This window comes from Lissotriton helveticus, chromosome 2_1, assembly GCF_964261635.1.
Source record: "Lissotriton helveticus chromosome 2_1, aLisHel1.1, whole genome shotgun sequence".
In the NCBI taxonomy this organism is placed as follows: domain Eukaryota; kingdom Metazoa; phylum Chordata; class Amphibia; order Caudata; family Salamandridae; genus Lissotriton; species Lissotriton helveticus.
Window position 1 is genome coordinate 1,223,069,415 of NC_136059.1, and position 19,342 is coordinate 1,223,088,756.

At 45.1% G+C, this 19,342-nt stretch overlaps 1 protein-coding gene across 1 annotated transcript in view; it reads right to left on the reverse strand.

Annotated features, from left to right (window-relative positions):
* EGF (epidermal growth factor) overlaps nt 1-19,342 on the reverse strand; it is a 627,377-nt gene that overhangs the window by 412,684 nt on the left and 195,351 nt on the right. The window contains exon 4 of the mRNA XM_078677482.1: nt 17,132-17,362. Coding sequence (XP_078533608.1) covers nt 17,132-17,362 — 231 coding nt within the window. The remainder of the gene's footprint in view (nt 1-17,131; nt 17,363-19,342) is intronic.

Genomic DNA, 19,342 nt, shown 5'->3' on the forward strand with positions numbered 1-19,342 from the left:
ATAAAAAAAAGTTTAGATATTCGTCTTTTGCATGGCCTTTATATCGTATGTGGTTGATGAATGTCTTTTGAATAATTTTTCCCCAGTATAACTACTATTGCTGCAAGAAATCACTATCTCCTTTAGGATTAACTGCCCCAGATTCTGGGTGGTTATTGGGCAGCCCTTGTTGTCATTACTCACAGGATAGACACAGAAACACATGTCTAGAGTTACAAAGCACAGGCTGCACCAACAGGGATTAAAAGTTAAAGACTACTACTGAAGTAAGTGTTACCATGCACTGCATTTACCATAATGCATTGGGGGATATTGAGTGCTGGGATGTGAGGATGTGTGTCCCACCCTCCTCCTGTTTGAAAAGTCTCCCTTGAGCTAATGAACTGACTAGCTTGTGCTGATGCCCCTGCACCCAATTAGTGGTTCATAGACCTGAGAAGACTTTGGGCCGCATTCCCAGCACCCTAAGATGACTTGTTGCTCTCTACTGAGCAAGAACTGAATCCAGAAACACATGCCTAGAGTTACACTGCACAGGCTGCACCAACAAGGGTGTACAATTAACCGCATGCGTGCGGCGGCTTTTTTCGCGCTGCGCGGCTTTTTTAAAAAAAGCCGCGTTACATGACGAGCTCAGCTCGTCATCAGCGTGCGAGCGGCGCAACTGATGACGAGCTCAGCTCGTCATAAGTTCAAGTTCAAGTTCAAAATTTGTATAGCGCACTACTCACCCAGAGGGTCTCAAGGTGCTTGAGGGAGGGGGGGGGGGGGGTACTTTACTTATCGAATATCCAAGTTTTTAGTTGCTTTCCGAAGGAGAGGTGGTTTTGTGTGAGGCGGAGGTGGGTGGGGAGAGAATTCCACGTTTTCGCCGCTAAGTAGGAGAAGGATCTTCCCCCCATGATGGATCTTTGGATGCACGGAATTGCGGCGAGGGCTTGGTTGGACGATCGTAGTTGGCGGGTGGGGGTGTAAAAGGAAAGGCGCGTGTTGAGGCATTCGGGTCCTAGGTCGTAGAGGGCTTTGTGTGCGTGGGTGAGGAGACGGAACGTTATTCTCTTGTTGACGGGGAGCCAGTGGAGGTCTTTCAGGTGACCGGAAATGTGGGCTTGGTGGGGGATGTCTAGTATCAGCCTGGCTGAGGCGTTTTGGATGCGTTGGAGTTTTTTCTGTAGTTTGGCTGTGGTTCCGGCTTAAAGGGTGTTTCCGTAATCCAGTCTGCTTTTGACCAGTGCGTGGGTGACCGTTTTTCTTGTTTCGGTGGGGATCCAACGGAAGATTTTTTTGAGCATGCGTAGGATGTTGAAGCATGATGATGAGACGGCGTTGAAATGTCTGGTCATCGAGAGGGAGGAGTCCAGGATGAAGCCTAGGTTACGTGCGTGGTCCGTTGGTATGGGTGCGGTTCCCTGGGCCGGTGGCCACCATGAGTCATCCCAAGCAGAGGGGGATGAGCCTAAGATGAGGACTTCCGTTTTATCCGAGTTCAGTTTTAGGCGGCTGTTCTTCATCCACTCGGCTACATCTTTCATTCCTTCGTGTAGGTTGGTTTTGGCGGTGTTTGGGTCTTTGGTGAGGGAGAGGATCAGCTAGGTGTCGTCTGCGTAGGAGATGATGTTGAGGTTGTGTTGGCGCGCGATGGATGCGAGGGGACTCATGTATATGTTGAAGAGGGTGGGGCTTAGTGATGATCCTTGTGGTACGCCGCCGATGACTTCGGTGGCCTCTGATCTAAAAGGGGGAGGCGGACTCTCTGTGTTCTTCCGGCGAGAAATGAGATGATCCAGTCCAATGCTTTTCCTTGTATTCCGACGTTGCTGAGGCGTTGTATGAGGGTGCTATGACAGACTGTGTCGAAGGCTGCGGAGAGGTCAAGTAGTATGAGAGCAACTGTTTCTCCGTTGTCCAGTAATGTTCGAATGTCGTCTGTTGCTGCGATGAGGGCGGTTTCGGTGCTGTGTTTGGCTCGGAAGCCGGACTGTGAGGGGTCGAGGGATTTGTTGGATTCGAGGAAGGCGGCGAGCTGACTGTTGGCGGCTTTCTCAATGACTTTGGCAGGGAATGGGAGGAGCGAGATGGGGCGGTAGTTCTTAAGTTCAGTGGGGTCTGCTGTGGGTTTCTTCAGAAGGGCGCTGAGTTCGGCATGTTTCCAGTTTTTCGGGAAGGTAGCAGAGTTGAGGGAGCAGTTGATGACGTCTCGGAGATGGGGTGCGATAATGGAGTCTGCTTTGTTGAAAATGTGGTAGGGACATGGGTCGGTTGGTGATCCTGAGTGGATGGAGTACATCAGGCGGATGGTGTCTTCAGTGGTGATTGGGTTCCAGGCGCAAAGGTTGTTAGAGGGGGGTTTTGGTTCGGAGGTGGGTGGAGTGGATTGGTCTCCGGACTGGTTTTCAAAGCTGTTATGTATGTCGGCGATTTTGTTGTGGAAGAATGAGGCTAGGGAGTCGCAGAGGTCTTGGGAGGGAGTGATGTCGTTGGTGCCGGCGGTGGGGTTGGTAAATTCTTTGATGATGTTGAATAGTTCTTTGCTGTTGTGGGCGTTGTTGTCAAGTCGATCCTTGAATGCTGATTTCTTGGTGGATCGGATCAGTTGGTGGTGTTTGCGGGTGGCGTTCTTGAAGGTGGTCAGGTTGTCAGTGGTAGGGTTTTTTCTCCAGGCTTTCTCGAGGGTGCGACAGAGCTTCTTTAGGTCATCGTTGAACCAGGGGGCTTTTTTGCTACCTTGCTTGATTTGATGGTTTTTCAAGGGTGCTAGTTCGTCGGCGCTGTGGGTGATCCATTGTGTGAGGTTGGTGGCTGCTTGGTTTGGGTCCGATGATTTGGCAGGAGGGTTTTGGTGAAACGATGTGAAGAGCTGGTTGGTGGTAATTTTGTTCCAGTTTCTTCGGGGAATTGGTTGTGGGAGGTTGTGGGTCGTGGTCTTTTTGTAGTTGAAGTGAACGCAGCTGTGGTCCGTCCAATGGAGAGCTGTGGTGTGGTTGAAGGAGATGTGTTTGCTGGAGGTGAAGATTGGGTCGAGCGTGTGTCCGGCATAGTGGGTGGGGGTATCAACAAGTTGTTCGAGTCCGAGGTTGGCCAGGTTGTCTAGAAGGGTGGTGGTGTTGCTGTCGTTTTTCTTTTCCAGGTGGAAGTTGAGGTCTCTCAGTAGAATGTAGTCCTCGGAGAAGAGGGCGTGTGGGCTGATGAAGTCAGTGATGTCTTCTCTGAATTGTGTGCGGGGTCCTGGTGGCCTGTAGATGAGGGTGCCTCTGAGTGTGGTTTTGGGGTCGGTGAGGATCTGGAAGTGAAGGTGTTCGGCGGTAGCGAGGTTATCGTCAGAACTGGTCGTGATGCGGATGGTGTTCTTATGGACGATGGCGATGCCTCCTCCTGTTTGGTTTATGCGGTCCTTACGGATGATTTTGTAGCCGTCCAGGATGGCTATGGCGATATCGGGCGCTGATGAGGCGTTCATCCAGGTTTCTGTAAGATAGGCGACGTCCGGTGATTTGGTGTCGAGTAGGTTCCAAAGTTCAATGGCGTGTCTGTGGACCGAGCGGGTGTTGAATAGGATGCACTTCAGGTGGTTAGCGTCGGAGTTCTGTTTGGATTCTGTGGGTTTGGTGTGGGTCCTGATGCAGTCGAACTTGCAGGAGTGGCAGGTGAATGTTCCATGGGTGTGTCCTGGGGCGGCTTGGTAGCAGTGTGGGAGACGGGCAGAATTGAGTGCTGAGAGGGTAGCGAAGTCGTACGTTATGCGGGTGGAGAGGAGTTTGCGGGGGGCAGGGGGTCTGGCGCTGGGCACGGTCCAGGCGCGGACGGGTGTAGACGGGCTTATCTTTGGCGCACCTTCGGCGCGCATGGGGCGCATCCGCTGCGCGTGACCGCTGCACGCGAGTGCATCAGACATAAGAGGATAGTGGAGGGGGGCGGAGCGAGGGAGGAGCAGCTGGGAGGCGGGAGCGGGGTTGAGAGCCGGGCTGGGAGGCACAACAAACAAACAACAAAATGACAGCAAGCCAAAAGTGAAACAGGACGAGATTGGGGCACAACCTGGAAATCGCGATTTAAACGGGCAGTGGCACCGGCACAATCAGGCACACAAAATTAAATTGGGCAAAGCGAGCAGCGCACAGATGATTAACAAAAGAGCAACAGTCCAGCAGTTAAGCGCTATGAAACGATACAATCAGGCACAATTAATACAGTCAGGCACAATTAAATGCCGCAAGCAGTGCGCACTTGGTCTCTAATGCAATGATCAGTCTGGCAGTCTGGCAATAAGCGCTACGATACCAGGGCAGGGAGCAGCATGAGGAGCGACCGCTTCTGAGAAGTCAGGACGGTCATCAGCGCCCAAGTGGTTAAAGACTACTTCTGTAGTAAGTGTTATCATGCAATGCATTGACCATGCATTGGGGCAAATTGAGTGCAGAGATATGAGGCAGTGTGCTCCCACCCTTCTCAGAAACATGACTGGTATTGGGCAAAACATTGGGATTTTCAACCGAAAGGCCACTAGGAGCAATGTCCTTTCATGAAATTTTTTTCAGGGAAGGTAGTGAATCATTGAAAGGATTCATCAGAATAAAGCATAGTTTTTTTTAGTAAAGCTGTCACCTGATCAATTTAGCAGAATCACAAAACCTCACCTCCAACAATGCTTATTTTGAAAGATATAGTCAGGAAACTGGCCAATTAAATACAAATTAATTGATGATCTAATATGACAGGGAATCTTCAAGTATCCTCTCAGTTTCATTGGTAATAATGAGTGCTCTAGCAGCCTACATTGACAAAACCTGAAAACACTCCCTTAGTAATATTAATATGAAAGGAAAATTTCATGAGAGAAATTAAGTGAATATACTTTCTGAAATCAGCTGAATTTCAGAACTACAAAGCCAATAGCCCAATACATTTGCAAATAGAATGTGGTTTGGCAAAAGCCAACAATAGACTTCAAAATGATCTTAGAAATTTAGATAGTAATCTAGTCTAATTTTGTATTGACTTTTTATGCTGCATCCCAGAATTCTTTAGGTATTATAAACTTTCTAACCTCTCCCTTTTCAGGTCTCACCTACTAGACAGTGAATGCACTGCCTGTTGTAAGACGTACTGTTAGCTTACTGTGGTCACAACCAACACTAACCAATTGTGCTGGCTTTGTTGTCATTCAGATTTGCTTGCTACATATTTGTTAACTTGTGTGGTATTTCCTTCCTCATCTTGGGTTTGACCCTTCCTTTGAGCATGGACACATTACTCTGTCTTTACCCTGCTTACATTTCCAGGTTCAAATATTTTCTTTAAGCACTCTATGAGAGCACATGTGTTTTCTGCTGTCTCCCTCATGTACTCTCACCCCTCCTCTGTGCTTCTGTTGCTCTTGCGCTGCTTGTGTGCCTCACTCTCGCCCTCTTCTGTGATGTTCTTGCCCTCATGTGTTTCTCCCCATTGCTTTTTCACCTTTGTGTTTCTCCAAAGCGCCCAATTGTGCTCTCTCTCGTCCATTTGCTTCCCCCCTCTCCATTTACTTCCCCCCTCTCCATTTACTTCCCCCTTGGCCTCAGTATTGTATGCGCCCACCCTGCATTTAGCTTCCACCCCTTATGTTGCTTTCCCCATTGCTGCCACGCTCACACCCCGGCATTGTTTGACCATCAGTGTTTTTCTTTCCCAAAGATACTTTTGCCCACGTTTCTTCTTTTTAGTTACTGAGTCACCTTAAATGAGTTAATGAAAAGGAAAGCAAACCTGTATCTTTTTGTAGGTGGCCACTCAAAGGCTTTTTTAAACACGATTAAGGTTCTCTTAAGGGGCGAGTGCCTTTATAAAATACATATAATGAAACTCCAACTACAAACAAGATCTCTAGAGAAAAGGAGAATGATTGGCGCCTCTGCAAAGAACTTACACAGCGGATCCATACATAGACAGAGATATACTTGCAGTGAAATGGGGAATAGGGGAATATTGGGATATGTTAGACAGATTTACTTTACAGGAGTATACACAGATCAAGTTAACACCTAACCTGATGTTTTAAATGAGAAATTTCAACACCAGAGCTCATGGCCCTAGAGGGAGAAGGGGTTGAGATGATATTGACTCAAGCATCAATAAATAAAGAGATGCAACAATATTTTGCTGTATTATACAAGTGCCCAGGGCAATGATAAGGTACAAACACAATATAATTCCTCAGTGGGATAAAACTTCTGAGGCCTAGTGGAAAGCAGATGGTGTAACTGGAGGGAGATCTCTCTAAAGAGAAGTTAATGGAGGCCATTAAAGAGATCCTCAGGAATAAGGTGCTAGAACCCAATGGACTACAGCCTTAATTTTCCCAATTATATGTGAGGATGCTTTCTGACCGGCTGCTGGAGGTTTTCCAAGAGGTCAATAGTTTGGGAAAATTACCACAAACAATGCAAGAAGCACTCATAGTAATGCTACCTACGATGGAAAGAGCACACATAGTTTAGCTCTTACCGTCCATTGTCAATGATTAATGTAGATATCAAGAAGCTCTCCAAAGTTGTTAGAAATGGAGGGTTATGGGTGGCTAGGGTATGCACTTAAGCCAGGCAGAACCTACCACTCTAGTTAGGGTTAGTAAGTTACACACCAAAGATAACCCATACTCACTCTCTTGGTAGATTGGCAAGAGTAATCAAGCTTATCCCAAAGGCAATGTGTAAGTTATTTCACACACACACCCAGTGAAAACACTACAAAAGGACTCCACACAATTTTAGAAAAATAGCCAATATTTATCTGAATAAAAAAATACCAAAACAACGAAAATCTAACATACACAAATCAAGATATCACTTTTGAAAGATTCAATCAAGTATAACTTTTAGAAATCAAAAATAGCTCCAACCGGGGCTATTTGGTCATGGTTGGCAACTCCACAAAGACAGTTCGACCTCGATGGAGCAAGGGCTGGTTATGGAGTAGGGCAGACCCCCTTACAGTACCTTGAAAGCGTTGTGCAAAACAAAGGCGATGCAGAACACAGGGGAGGTGAGGTGTTCTGGAGGACGGTGCTACGTTGGTTCCTTACTGTTGCAGGGGAGGTGATGCATCAGTTCCTTACTGCTGCAGGAGAGGTGAGGCTGCGGTGGCCAGTGCGGTGCCTCAGTTCCTTACTGTGGAGCAAAGTTGATACTGGGTCGAATGTCAAGCCTTGTGGCGTCAGCTCTGCAGTATTAAAGAAGCTCTGGCATCAGCTGGGCTGGGTCTGGGGTGCAAGTCAGGAAGTGCATTGTGCTCTTCATGAGTGGTGCCCTCAGCTCTGGTGTAGGCAGTGGCATGCAGTCGATGCTGGTGCGCGAGTGTTGGTGAAGTTGGGCTCCAGTGTGAGTCAGGGTAGTGCGTTGTGCTCTTCACGAGCTGTGCTCTTGGCTCTGGTGCAGTCAGCGGCTTCCATGACGATGTCAGAGTCAATAAGTTGCTGTCATTGGCAACAAAGGCTCCGGTGCAAGTCAGGGCAGTGCGTTGTGCTCTTCACAAGCGGTGCCCTTGGCTCCGGTGCAAGCAGCGGCATTGATGACAGCGCCAGTGTTGCTTTTCTTGGGTTGTAACACACACCACTTGACTCCAAGGGCCCAGGAACTAGATTTGGCCCACTTGGCAAGACAGGGCCTTCAGCAGAAAAGGCCAAGTGCTGTTATCAAGAACAGGTGACGTCTTTGATTGTCCTGAGACTTCTTAACAGGAGGCAAGCAACTCAAGCCTTAGAAGGCCTTGGAAGCAGGATGTAGAAAGCAACGTCAAGTCCTTTCTCTCCCAGGACAGAAGCAGCCGAGCAGCAGGCCAACACGGCAAAGCAAACAGCACATGGGCAGTCCCTCCTGACAGCTATCCAGCTCTTCTTCCTGGCAGAATGTACTCAACCCAGAAGTGCTCTGAGGATATGGGGTCATATGTCCAGTGCGCATACCCATTTTAGTCTTTGAAGTGGGCAAACTTCAAAGGGCAGTCTTTGTAGTGCACAAGACACTGCCTTTCCTTGCCCTGGCTCCAGACACACAACAGGGGGGATGGAGATGGCTTTGTGTGAGGTCAGGCACAACCCAATGCAGGTGTCAGTGTCAACTCCTCCCACCACTTTAGCTCAGGAAGACCCAACAACCTGGTGATGGGCCAGCAGGATATGCAGGGCACACCTCAGCTCTCTTTATGTGACTGTCTAGAGTGAATGCACAAACAGCCCAACTGTTATCCTGACCCATATGTATATTCAGCAGACAGGTGGGGGTCACAAAGTGCTTAAAGTAAGGAAATGTCAATTTTCCAAAAGTGGCATTTTCAGACCTGCAATTTAAAAACCAACTTTACTAAAAGATGTACTTGAGCCCTGAGATAACAAACTCCAAATTTCTATCAGCTCTCAATTGAAAGATACACTTGTAAGATGTTACAAGGCAGCTTCAATTCTTAACCTATGTGAGAGATAGGCTTTGCTGTAGTGAAAAAGGAGATTACCAGTATCTCACTAGCAGGACATGTAAAACACAGCAGCACATGTCCAACCTTTTAATTGCACTGCACCACGCCCAAGGGGCTACCTTTGGCCCTCCTTAGGGGTGCCTTACATGTAATAAAAGGTAAGGTTTGGGCCTGATGAGTGGGTGCCCTTGCCAGGTCGAAATGGCAGTTTAAAACTGCACACACAGACACTCTAGAGGTAGGTCTAAGATATGTTTGCAACGCTACTCATGTGAGTGGCACAGTCAGTGCATTTGATTTACAGGTTCTGGGCACACACAGTGCACTGTACTAGTGACTAACTGGTAAATCAGCTATGCCAATAATGGAGAAGCCAATTACCATTACATTTTACACAAGGAGTGCTTGCACTTTAGCACTGGTCAGCAGTGGTAAAGTGCCTAGAGTCCTAAATGCCAGGTCTAACAAAAGTAATGGCCAATATATTGAGGGAAGTGATATTTATGTTGGTACATGAAGACCCATATGGCTTCATTCCAACGAGAAGCACCCTCACAAATATTCGGAGGCTCACTCATGTCACGCACACCCTACGGGCTCAAATATTGAAGGAGTATTGGTTGCCTTGGGCAATAAAAAGGCTTCATACACTACAGACTGCAAATATATGTGGGCATTACTAGCAAAGATAGGATTTAGTCCTGATTTCCTGAGCTGGGTCTCCTTGTTATATGCAGATCCCATGACAGGTGTCAGGTCCAGGAGGTACATATCAGATGGCTAGTGTATTTTATGGGGTACACGGCAGAACTACCCCCTCTCTCCGCTCCTCTTTGCCTTTGCGATGGAGCCATTGACAGTGCACATGCATAGGGCAATGAGGCAATAGAGTATACAAGTGGGAGGCACAGAGCATCTTATACAATTGTAACCAGGTGGCGCCCTTGAGTATATACAGCAGCCATTATTTTCAGTTCTGCAACTATTGTTGGAGCTGCAGCAGTTAGGGAGGGTCTCAGACTGTATTTTAATAAGGAGAGGTGTTAGATCTGGCATCCTTAGGGTGGTCTTCTCCCAGACTTTTTACCTTTACCTCCTGATTTTTGCTGATTTTCTTTTTGGGCAATAGGACTCTGAGCACTTTACCACTGCTAACTAGTGCTAAAGTGCATGTGCTTCTACCCTAAACATGGTGATATTGGTGTTTAACTGAATGGCATATTTTATTTACAAGTAACTCCCTTGTAAAGTGGTACACCATATACCCAAGGCCTGTAAGTTAAATGCATCTAGTGGGCCTGCAGGACTGATTGTGCCACCCACATACGTTTATTTCAAACTTGTCCTAGGCCTGCCACTGCAGGGACTCTGTGTGCATTTTACTGTCACATCGATTTGCCATTTAGAGCTGTTTGCCAAGCCTTGAACACCCCTTTTATTACATTAAAATCACCTTAAGTAATCCTAAAGGCAGGGTGCCATGTCAGTAAAGGTAGGACATGTATGTTTAATCATGTCCTGGTAGTGACAAACACCCAAATTCATTTTTCACTACTGTGAGGTCTACCCCTTTCATAGACTAGCATTGTGAATTCCTTAATACATTATAAACTGTAATTCCTGATCAGAGAGGAGTGGCTTTTTGTTTAATATCGCTGCAATGGTAATGATAAATCCTTCTCACTGGTGAGTTGGATTTGACTTTACTGTTTTAGAAATTCCACTTTTAGAAAGTGGAAACTTCTCTTCACTTACTGTTCTGTGTGCCTGACAGCCAGTCTCCAATACACATCTGGGGTGGGTGACAGCTACACTTTGTGCATTCCTTCTAGACAGTCATAACATAGGAAGTTTAGGTGTGTCTGAGTACCCATCTACATACATCTGCATTCTGATAGCCTTGCCTGGGCAAGATGGAAGGGAATGGCTAACACTTCATTTGAATAGGCAGTGTCCTGTCCCCACACAAAGGACTGATTACCCCCACAGATAGCCTTGCAGACAGGACTGGGTTGAAAGGGATACTTATGCACTTCAGAGAGCGATTTTAGTCTCCCTCATATCAAAGGCACTTTAGGGTATAAGTACTGGGTCTCTGACCCCCTAAACTAAGACACTGCTGGACTTGTAACTGAAGCTCTGCCAGTAGAATTGCTGTGCTGTTTAAAGGACTCAACAGAACTGCTGATCTAGGGTGTTTCCCTGCTGCCTGCTGCTCTCTTCTGAAGGAGAGCTTGACTCGGCCTTCAATCGAAGTAATCTCTAAGGGCTTGTTGGCTTGCCTCCTGTTGCTTGAGACTCAGGGATATCAAAGTATCTACCCCTGCTCCGGTGCCTGGCTTACTGGAAGTGGCCGGGATACTTGCAACAGAGATTTCAATGCCTCTCCCGTATCAAGACCGGCACATCGCCCCAGTTGAGGGAGTAAAATCAGAGCATTGCTTCGGAACCAGTTCTTTGCCTTACTGAGATTGACGCATCGGACTGCGTATTGCCGCCACGGCAGCTTGGTGAGAATGACGCATCCCCTCGACTGTGTGGCATTATCCAGCACATCACTCAAAGCTTCTCGACTCTGATACTCATCTCAGAAAGTGACAGATCACCTTCACTGTGTGGAGAAGATAATCCATCCTGTGCATGCCGTATTGGACACTGAGGCATCTCACTGAGCTGAGTGCGACCAGGAAAGGTACTTTGTTCACCAGGGCCTGCGTGGGTTCTGTAGCCGGCCAGAGTACCATCACGGTTAGCCCGAACTTTGACTTTGCCCTGGTCCAGCACAACCTTTAGTAACCTTTTTAGCGCTACTTGCTTCTAAGAGCTTTACTGGCTTTTTTTCCTTTAAAAGTCAATATCTCTACTTCTGTACATTGGAATTTTGTTGTTTTGGTGGTCTTGTTTTGTTCAGAATATAATAGTCTATTTTTCAAAACCTGTCTGGAGTCCTTTTGTGGTGTATTCATTGTGTTACTGTGTGTGTGTGTTCTGCACAAATACTTTACACATTGACTCTTTAGATAAGCCTGACTGCTCTGTGGCAAGCTACCAGAGGGTGAGTGGTGGTTATCTTTTAGTGTGTTTCTAGATTATCCTGACTAGAGTGGTGGTTCCTGTCTGGCCTGCGTGCATACCTCAGCCAAACAGGAATCCCATTTAAAAACAAAACGTCTTTAGTATTTCCATTGGTGGGAGTGGAAGGACAACCTTTAGAAATGCTACCAGGTGTAGGACTGAGGTCGAAAACAGAGAAATTATGGGTAGAGTGTTAACTACTTTGAAGGCCTCTTTTGGAATAAATTACCTTTGTCATTTGAGGGAATGTTCTCAGTAGCTAACATAGTATTTCCATCCTACTGCCTATATATACTACAGAATTCACAATGCCTGATACCCAAATCAATAAATAGTCTATTGATTTCATTGCTATGTATAATCTAAAAACAATAGTTCTCCTTGGAGAAAGCCAAAACACCCTTTGCTCCATAGTCAAAACAAAATTGTGTGCACAGTAAAAATAGCTGTTATGAGTTTGAATAGAAGTAGCCATATGCACAGACCTAAAAATAAAAACATTTAGTATTCATATAACAGTGCACCAGTGGAATGGCACAGTGAGCTGTGACATAACTGAATGGTGTGTTTACGGTGATTATACACACGGCCGGCTGGTAAAAGCAACCAGCCCTGGCATATTGCTGCTCGACCGGCCCCGGGAGTGAGGGAGGGAGCGGCTAGTGAGAAGCATGACTCCTGCTTTTGTTACTGGGGCTGATATTGCAGCACTACTGCAAAACCGGCCACCAGTAATTAAACCAGGCCCCACAGGTACAAGATCTGCATCCACCCCTCTGGTCACCGGCCTATTGGCTGATACGGCCAGTCTGGCCCCGATTACACAGCAAAGACAAATAAACAACCATTATAGATTAAGGCCGTAATTAGATTTAATCAAAAACTAGATTCAAATGTGAATGTGGATGTACATGTTGTGGTGTCGATGTTTCAACCCCTTGTAGAATTACTTCCTCTGGGTGTTCCTCAGGGCTAGGTGGTAGAACCTATAATCACAAATGAATACAAGATTGTTGTAAGGGCCACCAAAAATTAAGCCTAACCTACAAATCTATGCATGTATTGAACTTGCCATGAACAATGAATGATCAGGTTAAAAAATCCCTTGCATTGTCAGGATGTGATTCTGTGTGCATGCTTATCAGACCAGATAAAAAGTTTTCCGTTTAGCTCAAAAATATATTGGCACTGGAAAGTTAATACTAAACACCCACATGTCCCATGTCCTATGTACAGGGTATTTTTCTTGCTTTAGAACCCAGCATGAGGGATGCATATTTTATCACACCTGGTACGTACCAAGTGCAATAAACAAACGTAAAACATATAATTCTGTTATGTACAGTTACAGGGGTTTCCCCACATATCGGTAATCATTGTCCCACTCGTAATGAGGGCCTTAGAGGTGGAGAACGACGCTGCCCTTGCATCAGATTTAAGGGAATATGTTATATCCTGATTGTATTTATGTCTGTTTCCCAGCCTAGCTGTCTCCCTGCTGCTCAACCAGATGAGATTTGGTATTGGAATGTTGGTGTGACTGTGATGCATGGAATGCTTGGGTGCCTGTGTGGATGAGTGGTGACTGTTGGAGTTGGGCTGAGCAGTAGGCAGGTTGCTCCTGGTGGGGTTGGGGTATGAGCTGAATAGGCTGGAGTATAAGGATTGCCAGACATATATACCAATGTACTTATTTACCATCCTGCAACTAAGAAGTTAATAAAATAATACAGGAAAGACAACACTGCTACGTCTGGTAAGGCACAACATATTTTGGCAACGACCTGGACCAAATATGGTCATGATAAATCAAGACCCAAAGAAACTACAGGAACAAAGATTCAAGTGTCAAGAATGGAGTAAGAGGCAAGCCAGCCCCACCAGTGTCCTTGTCAATGGACAGCCCAAGCCTGGACATGCTCCATTGGACTTTTAAAAATGACTGTGATCCAAGTGAGTAAGTGGTGTGAGCCAAACTACTTCCACATCACAAATGTGGACATTTATCATTTAGGGATGGTTCACCTGGTATGGAGAGGTTTTCCAAATTACAAGTTTTTAAAGCGGAAAGCCACAGTCTGGACATACATACTTTATTGGTCTTCAAATATTGTTTTTGGTGCATGTGGATTACTGAACTGAGACCTACAGTGTCTTCCACATTTGACTGCCAAAGTCTATGCGTGTTGCCCCGTTTTACTTCTTCTGGACAATGTGATAAACGCTAACTTCTTTGGGATGTCAGCTGCGTTGAACAGCTTGTTTCTATGGAGAATCGGAGTTCAATGAGACGAGTTGCTACACAGAGGTGAAATTTGGATGGGGCATGATACGCTCTGTCTTATGGCGTGGACACCACAGGGGCCAGAGTAGTGATCTGGTTGTGTGCTAGTAGGCATATTTTATTTCATCTATGTACGCTCTGCAGCTTTCGTACAGTTACCGTTAGCCACAACAGTATGTGACTTTTTTTTTTTGGCCGGTCTAGTGTGTGGGCCGTTTGGAGCGTGTGTATTCTTTTAAAATGGAGCTATAATTTGTTTACAGCGTGTGCAATCGTACCTGTCTGATGACGCGAATAGTTCCTCGTGGAACCTCTGTGATGGGGCACCCCTCCACTACGTAATATCTTGCGTGTGGCAGTTTTTGGCACGCGCTTGAAACCTTTTGGCGCCTGCGCCTCAGTGTGCCTCCATCTTGGGGTTGGAGGCTGCAGGCAATCACCGGGGCTATGAAATGTCCCTTGGAGTCTAGCTTTCTTCAGAGTTATTGGCCAACCGCATATTCTTCCGCAAATGAAGTACGGATTTTTTTGGAGACCGTGCTCGTTTCATGATCCCGGAGTGTTGCTCCACTTCTTTTCTCTTCGAAGTTCAGGAACAATTTGGTAAAGCTCCGTTTTCTGGTGGTCATTTTTTTTTTACATAGTATGACAGTCAATTTCCTTTGAAGATTAAGTAAAGCAGTTGCACACATTTTAAGGCAAATTTATCTGGAAGCTGTGGGGCCATGTGACATTTTCATGCAAGTTTGAGGTAATGAAGGTTGACAATGTATTAGGGCTCACAGCAGTATACATGCTTTGATTGAGCCTGTCTCAGCTTCCAACAAATTGTGTGTTCAAGCATTATACAGATGTGGGTGAATATCGCAATGTGTTTGACATGACGTGTATGTTGTGCTAGGGTACACATTACGAGAGTGTACCCAGAGTAGTATAACTCGGGTGAGAGGTCGCTCACTGTTGATGGGTTACTGTTTTACAGTTTAAAAAATACACAAGTGACAAAGGAAAAGTGTTTCCATTTGCATGATTTATAGTTCATATTGTTGTATTGTTCATCTCTTGCATTTCGTTTTAGTGATGCCACAGTTTAGGTTTCCTTATACAAGGGAGGTTCTTGTCTTTAATTGTTTGGTGGTCACATTACACTCCTTTACACAAGGGATGGGAATGGAGTTTGGTCCCATTTTTAAACTGCACTCCCTTACGCAAGGGTAGTCTTAGTTCTTGTGGGTAGTTCCCCACTTCTCTGTGGTTCTTACGCTACGTTTCTTTCTGTGTTTGGTGATTGTGTGTAAGTCGTCATGCGCTACCTGTCTCGTCTTGTCAGTGTATAAGTCACCTTGCGTTTCACCTCTTACGTGTTTAGTGAGCAAGTCACCATGCGCTACACTTCCTGTTTGTCTTGTGTGTGTCGCCCTGCGCCTCACGTGTTGCTGTATTGTGTGTAAGTCGCCCTGCCCCACACATGCTGTCTAGTGTGTAAGCCGCCTTGCACCTCACGTGTTCTTGTTGGGTGTGAAAGCCACCTTGCGCTTCACTTCTTGTACACTTTGAGTTTAAGTCACCTTGTGCCACACATGTACATTAGTTTCACACCCTTAAACAGGGTTGGTCTTTTGGGTCTTGTCCCTTACACTTGTGGTTTCACCCAATAGTTGTGTTCATGGGTGTTTGTCTAAGGGTGGGTCTACCCTTTCTACTTACGCTTTTCTGAAATGTTTTGTTGGGGAGGATGCGTTTAATATTGCTTGTCAATATGTTATCTTTCCTTTATGATTTTTTAGTGTTTAGACTCCTGCGAAGTTGTATTTAAGTTCTGCTTCCCTGAGTCTTGACCTTTTTCTCTGCTTGTACATTCTTGTTTATAGTTATTCTCATGTTTTATCACACTTTTCTTTTATATTTTTTATTTAAAAGGAGGGGGATAATGTTATATCCTGATTGTATTTATGTATGTTTCCCAGCCTAGCTGTCTCCCTGCTCCTCAGCCAGGGTGAGAGTTGATATTGGAATGTTGGTGTGACTGTGATGCATGTAATGCTTGGGTGCCTGTGTGGATGAGTGGTGATAGTTGGAGATAGGCTGAGCAGCAGGCAGGCTGTTCCTGGTGGCGTATGAGCTGAAGAGGCTGGAGTATAAGGATTGCAGACATATATAACGATGTACTTATTTATCATCCTGCAACTAAGAAGTTAATAAAATAATACATGAAAGACAACACGGCTACGTCTGGTAAGGCACAACAGAATGTTTTCACATGCAGACACAACATCTTGAAGTATCTGTTCTCACAGTACTATACAGTAGATCATGAGGTATGTCAATATTTCACCTTACCTCTACATGTAGAACATTTGTTCTTGTCACATACGTGCAAAATGGTACTATGTATTGCCAAGAAATAGACAACACTGAACTCAGCCCCAAAAGGCGATCCATGTTTAAAAAAACATGAAATTAAACTTTCTTCCAGTCAATTCAACACACAGATTTATTCTTTTTCAAGTTGAATGTCACTCCATGAGGAACATTTCTATAAAGGGTCCCACATGCATGAACTTTTTTCTCTTGGTGACTGACAGTTTGGCTAATATGCTGTTTTGCCTATCTGCACTGTGGAAGTCGTAAATCAGTGTTCAAGGACCAGCACAATTAACATTCTGATTGTAGGGAGTACAAATAAACATTCTGTCGGACTCCTGGGTAAGATTTGTATGGTCTCCCAGGTAAGGGTTTTATCAATATTTGTGATTTTCTGATAAATAAATGTGCACACTTCTAAATGGTGATCCACCTAGTAAGGCTTCTCCGGTTGTAAATCACAATGACAATTTATAGTAATTGAGCACAACATCTAAGTGGAAAGGTTGTATGCCTGAACCACGTACGCCTAAACCACGCATAGCTTAACAACGCAGTCACTGCCATGACTGCGTCGTTACCACGCTTTCCTTTAGCACGCAAGTCGTTACAACTACTTGCTTTAGGGGCCGCTGGACTGTGGAATAGTATCAAATACTATTCCAACTCTAGTCAGTGTATCAGTAGAGAAAGTGCTGGACTTAAAATCCAACACCAATCCAACAATGTGTTCTGTAAAGCAAGTCGTTGTAACGACTTGCCTGCTACAGGAAACAGTGTTAAATTTGCAGTTGTAGTAAAGACTGCATTGTAAAGGCACCTCATCGCTTTCGCTGCGTGGAAAAGTATGTTTCCCATGTGTAAATTTTCAGAATGTTACCCACTGCCATCCCTGGTGAAAGGATGACTTCTGACACTACCATACAGTACATTTTGTTTAATTTCTGATGACATAAAACTTACTGTCCAGAATGCGGTATCATGTGCAAAAAGCTTCCATTGTAATTACACGATCCAATCCTTGGCACCTGCTCTTCATTACTATACAGCGTCCAGTAAATCCGCTGGTCAATGAAGTCCAAGGCCAGCGCATTCACTTGCTGTGTGGTCCTGTAGAGTGACCTCATGCTGCTCCCATCCAGATTCACTCGGTTCACAGCCGAGATGGCGCTCTCTGATGACCAAAAGATGAGCCTGAGGAGAGACAACACAGCCTTGTAGTACTATAGAGTCTCTGTTTATAGAGCAGACAATCTAGAGCCAGAGGAACCAAACTTTTTGCAGTCTCAATGCCTGCGATTTGCAACATAACTGGCTTTGTGACCAACAAATAGCAAGTCATAATATACATACTGCAAGTCGGATACTTTTTTAGCATAGAGAAGATGGGAGACACTGACATCGGGGATCACTGCATTCTCCGCAATGTCATACACTGAACCCCAATTTTATTTTTAAAAGAAGCTCTTGTCCTTTGGAGGGACATACGCTTCTTTAAAAAATAAAGATAGGCATACAATGTCTGCAATTACAGGCATACACGATTGCTGTCCTCCGCAGGCCTCCATTCCTGCATACGCAGACATATGCAGAAAGTCACAAAAATAATTCCTGCCTCATTCATATTAAAAGGCGTAGGTTGCCATGTAATATAAATAAGGCAGGAGTTTTTCTGACTCCCAGTGAATGGCCATGTTGTGATGCTACTGGTACATCAGTCACAACGTAAAATGGCCACCACAAAACATGTATGCCAGAACGTCAACTGTAAATGAGGCAGGCCTTCTGATGTACATTGACCAACTGACGTATGGCCTATGTTTAACAGCCAAAGGCTTCCACCAATGGGGGCAACTGAGGATCCGCCCTCAGAAACATGGTATGTATCCTGGCTCTAAACAGATGTTGTGTACCACAATTTTGGCAGATGGGGCATCTGCCTATTTTAGGGGGATTTCGCACATGCGCCAAATTCTAAATCACCTCCTAAATACCTCAAAAAATATCTAGACTCACACAGAGCTGACTGAGTGCCATCCTTCAGTCTTATTGCACTAATTTCTGATAAAGAGCGGGCTCACATGGCCTATAACACTGATTGAAAGAAGATGGTTAACTAAACATGTTTACAAAGAAACAGAGAGCTTTCCAGATAGCCAGGTCACACATTTACTCCACCACTCAATGTATCTTTGGGGGATATCTGCCCCTCCGATACCTAAAAGGCACCAGCACCAAAGTATGTGGGTGTAGGTCAAATTTCACTTTGCCTCACTGTAGTCTGCTGATAGTGCCCATCATGTAATGGCACACCTGGCTTGAGACCCTGCAAGGGTCTCCAACATTTTCTGTAGTGAGAGCTACTTATGTTCAATGAAATGCATTGAGAGCTACTAATTTTATTAGTGTTTTATAATTCGTTTTTTTTATATGTATAATAATTCAACCAGGCAAAAGTATTCTAATTTAATAAGCTAGGCTGCACATAGGTGAGCAACTCAGAGGTAGCTGGCGAGCTAGAGTAGCTCACCTGCTACTGGTTGGAGATCCTAGGAGGCCAAACTGGTCATGCGTGACCCGTTCTCTTCTCTACTAGATGACATGAGGATCAATCTCACCCCTTATGCTACAGCTAAACTTGTTTTGGATGTTAGTGGGGGTACATTACTCCCTAGTATGGATCTTCAGACGTTTTCATAAACTGAGTGAAGGCCTGTTTTTCCTTTGAACAGCTTCATAAGACCTTTTCTTCAAGTTTGAGCCCAGATCAGGACTGTTACAATCTAAATTGACTAATCTGCCTCTTGTTTTGCTCGAAGACTTAAAAATAGAAGGTAAAAGGAATTTGCTGAGGACAGTACATAAGTATTACCTTCTATTTTGTTTGTCAAATGAGCCACTGACTCAGAACATGTTAACACACGGAAACATTTACACCAATGAACAGCATAGCTGCCATGTTTTTAGATATCCAGTTTAATAGTTTTGTCTCCCAAAATGTTGAGGCCATTTCCACTCCCCCCTATGGCGCTGGTGGCTTGAGAAGTTTGTATGGCATTGTATCAAGTTTGATAATATTGACCTGCAATAATATTGCATCCACTCCATCGCCTTTCACTATTTTGTCATATAAAGAATATAACCACAATTCTTACATCCAAAACTAAGAAGCCT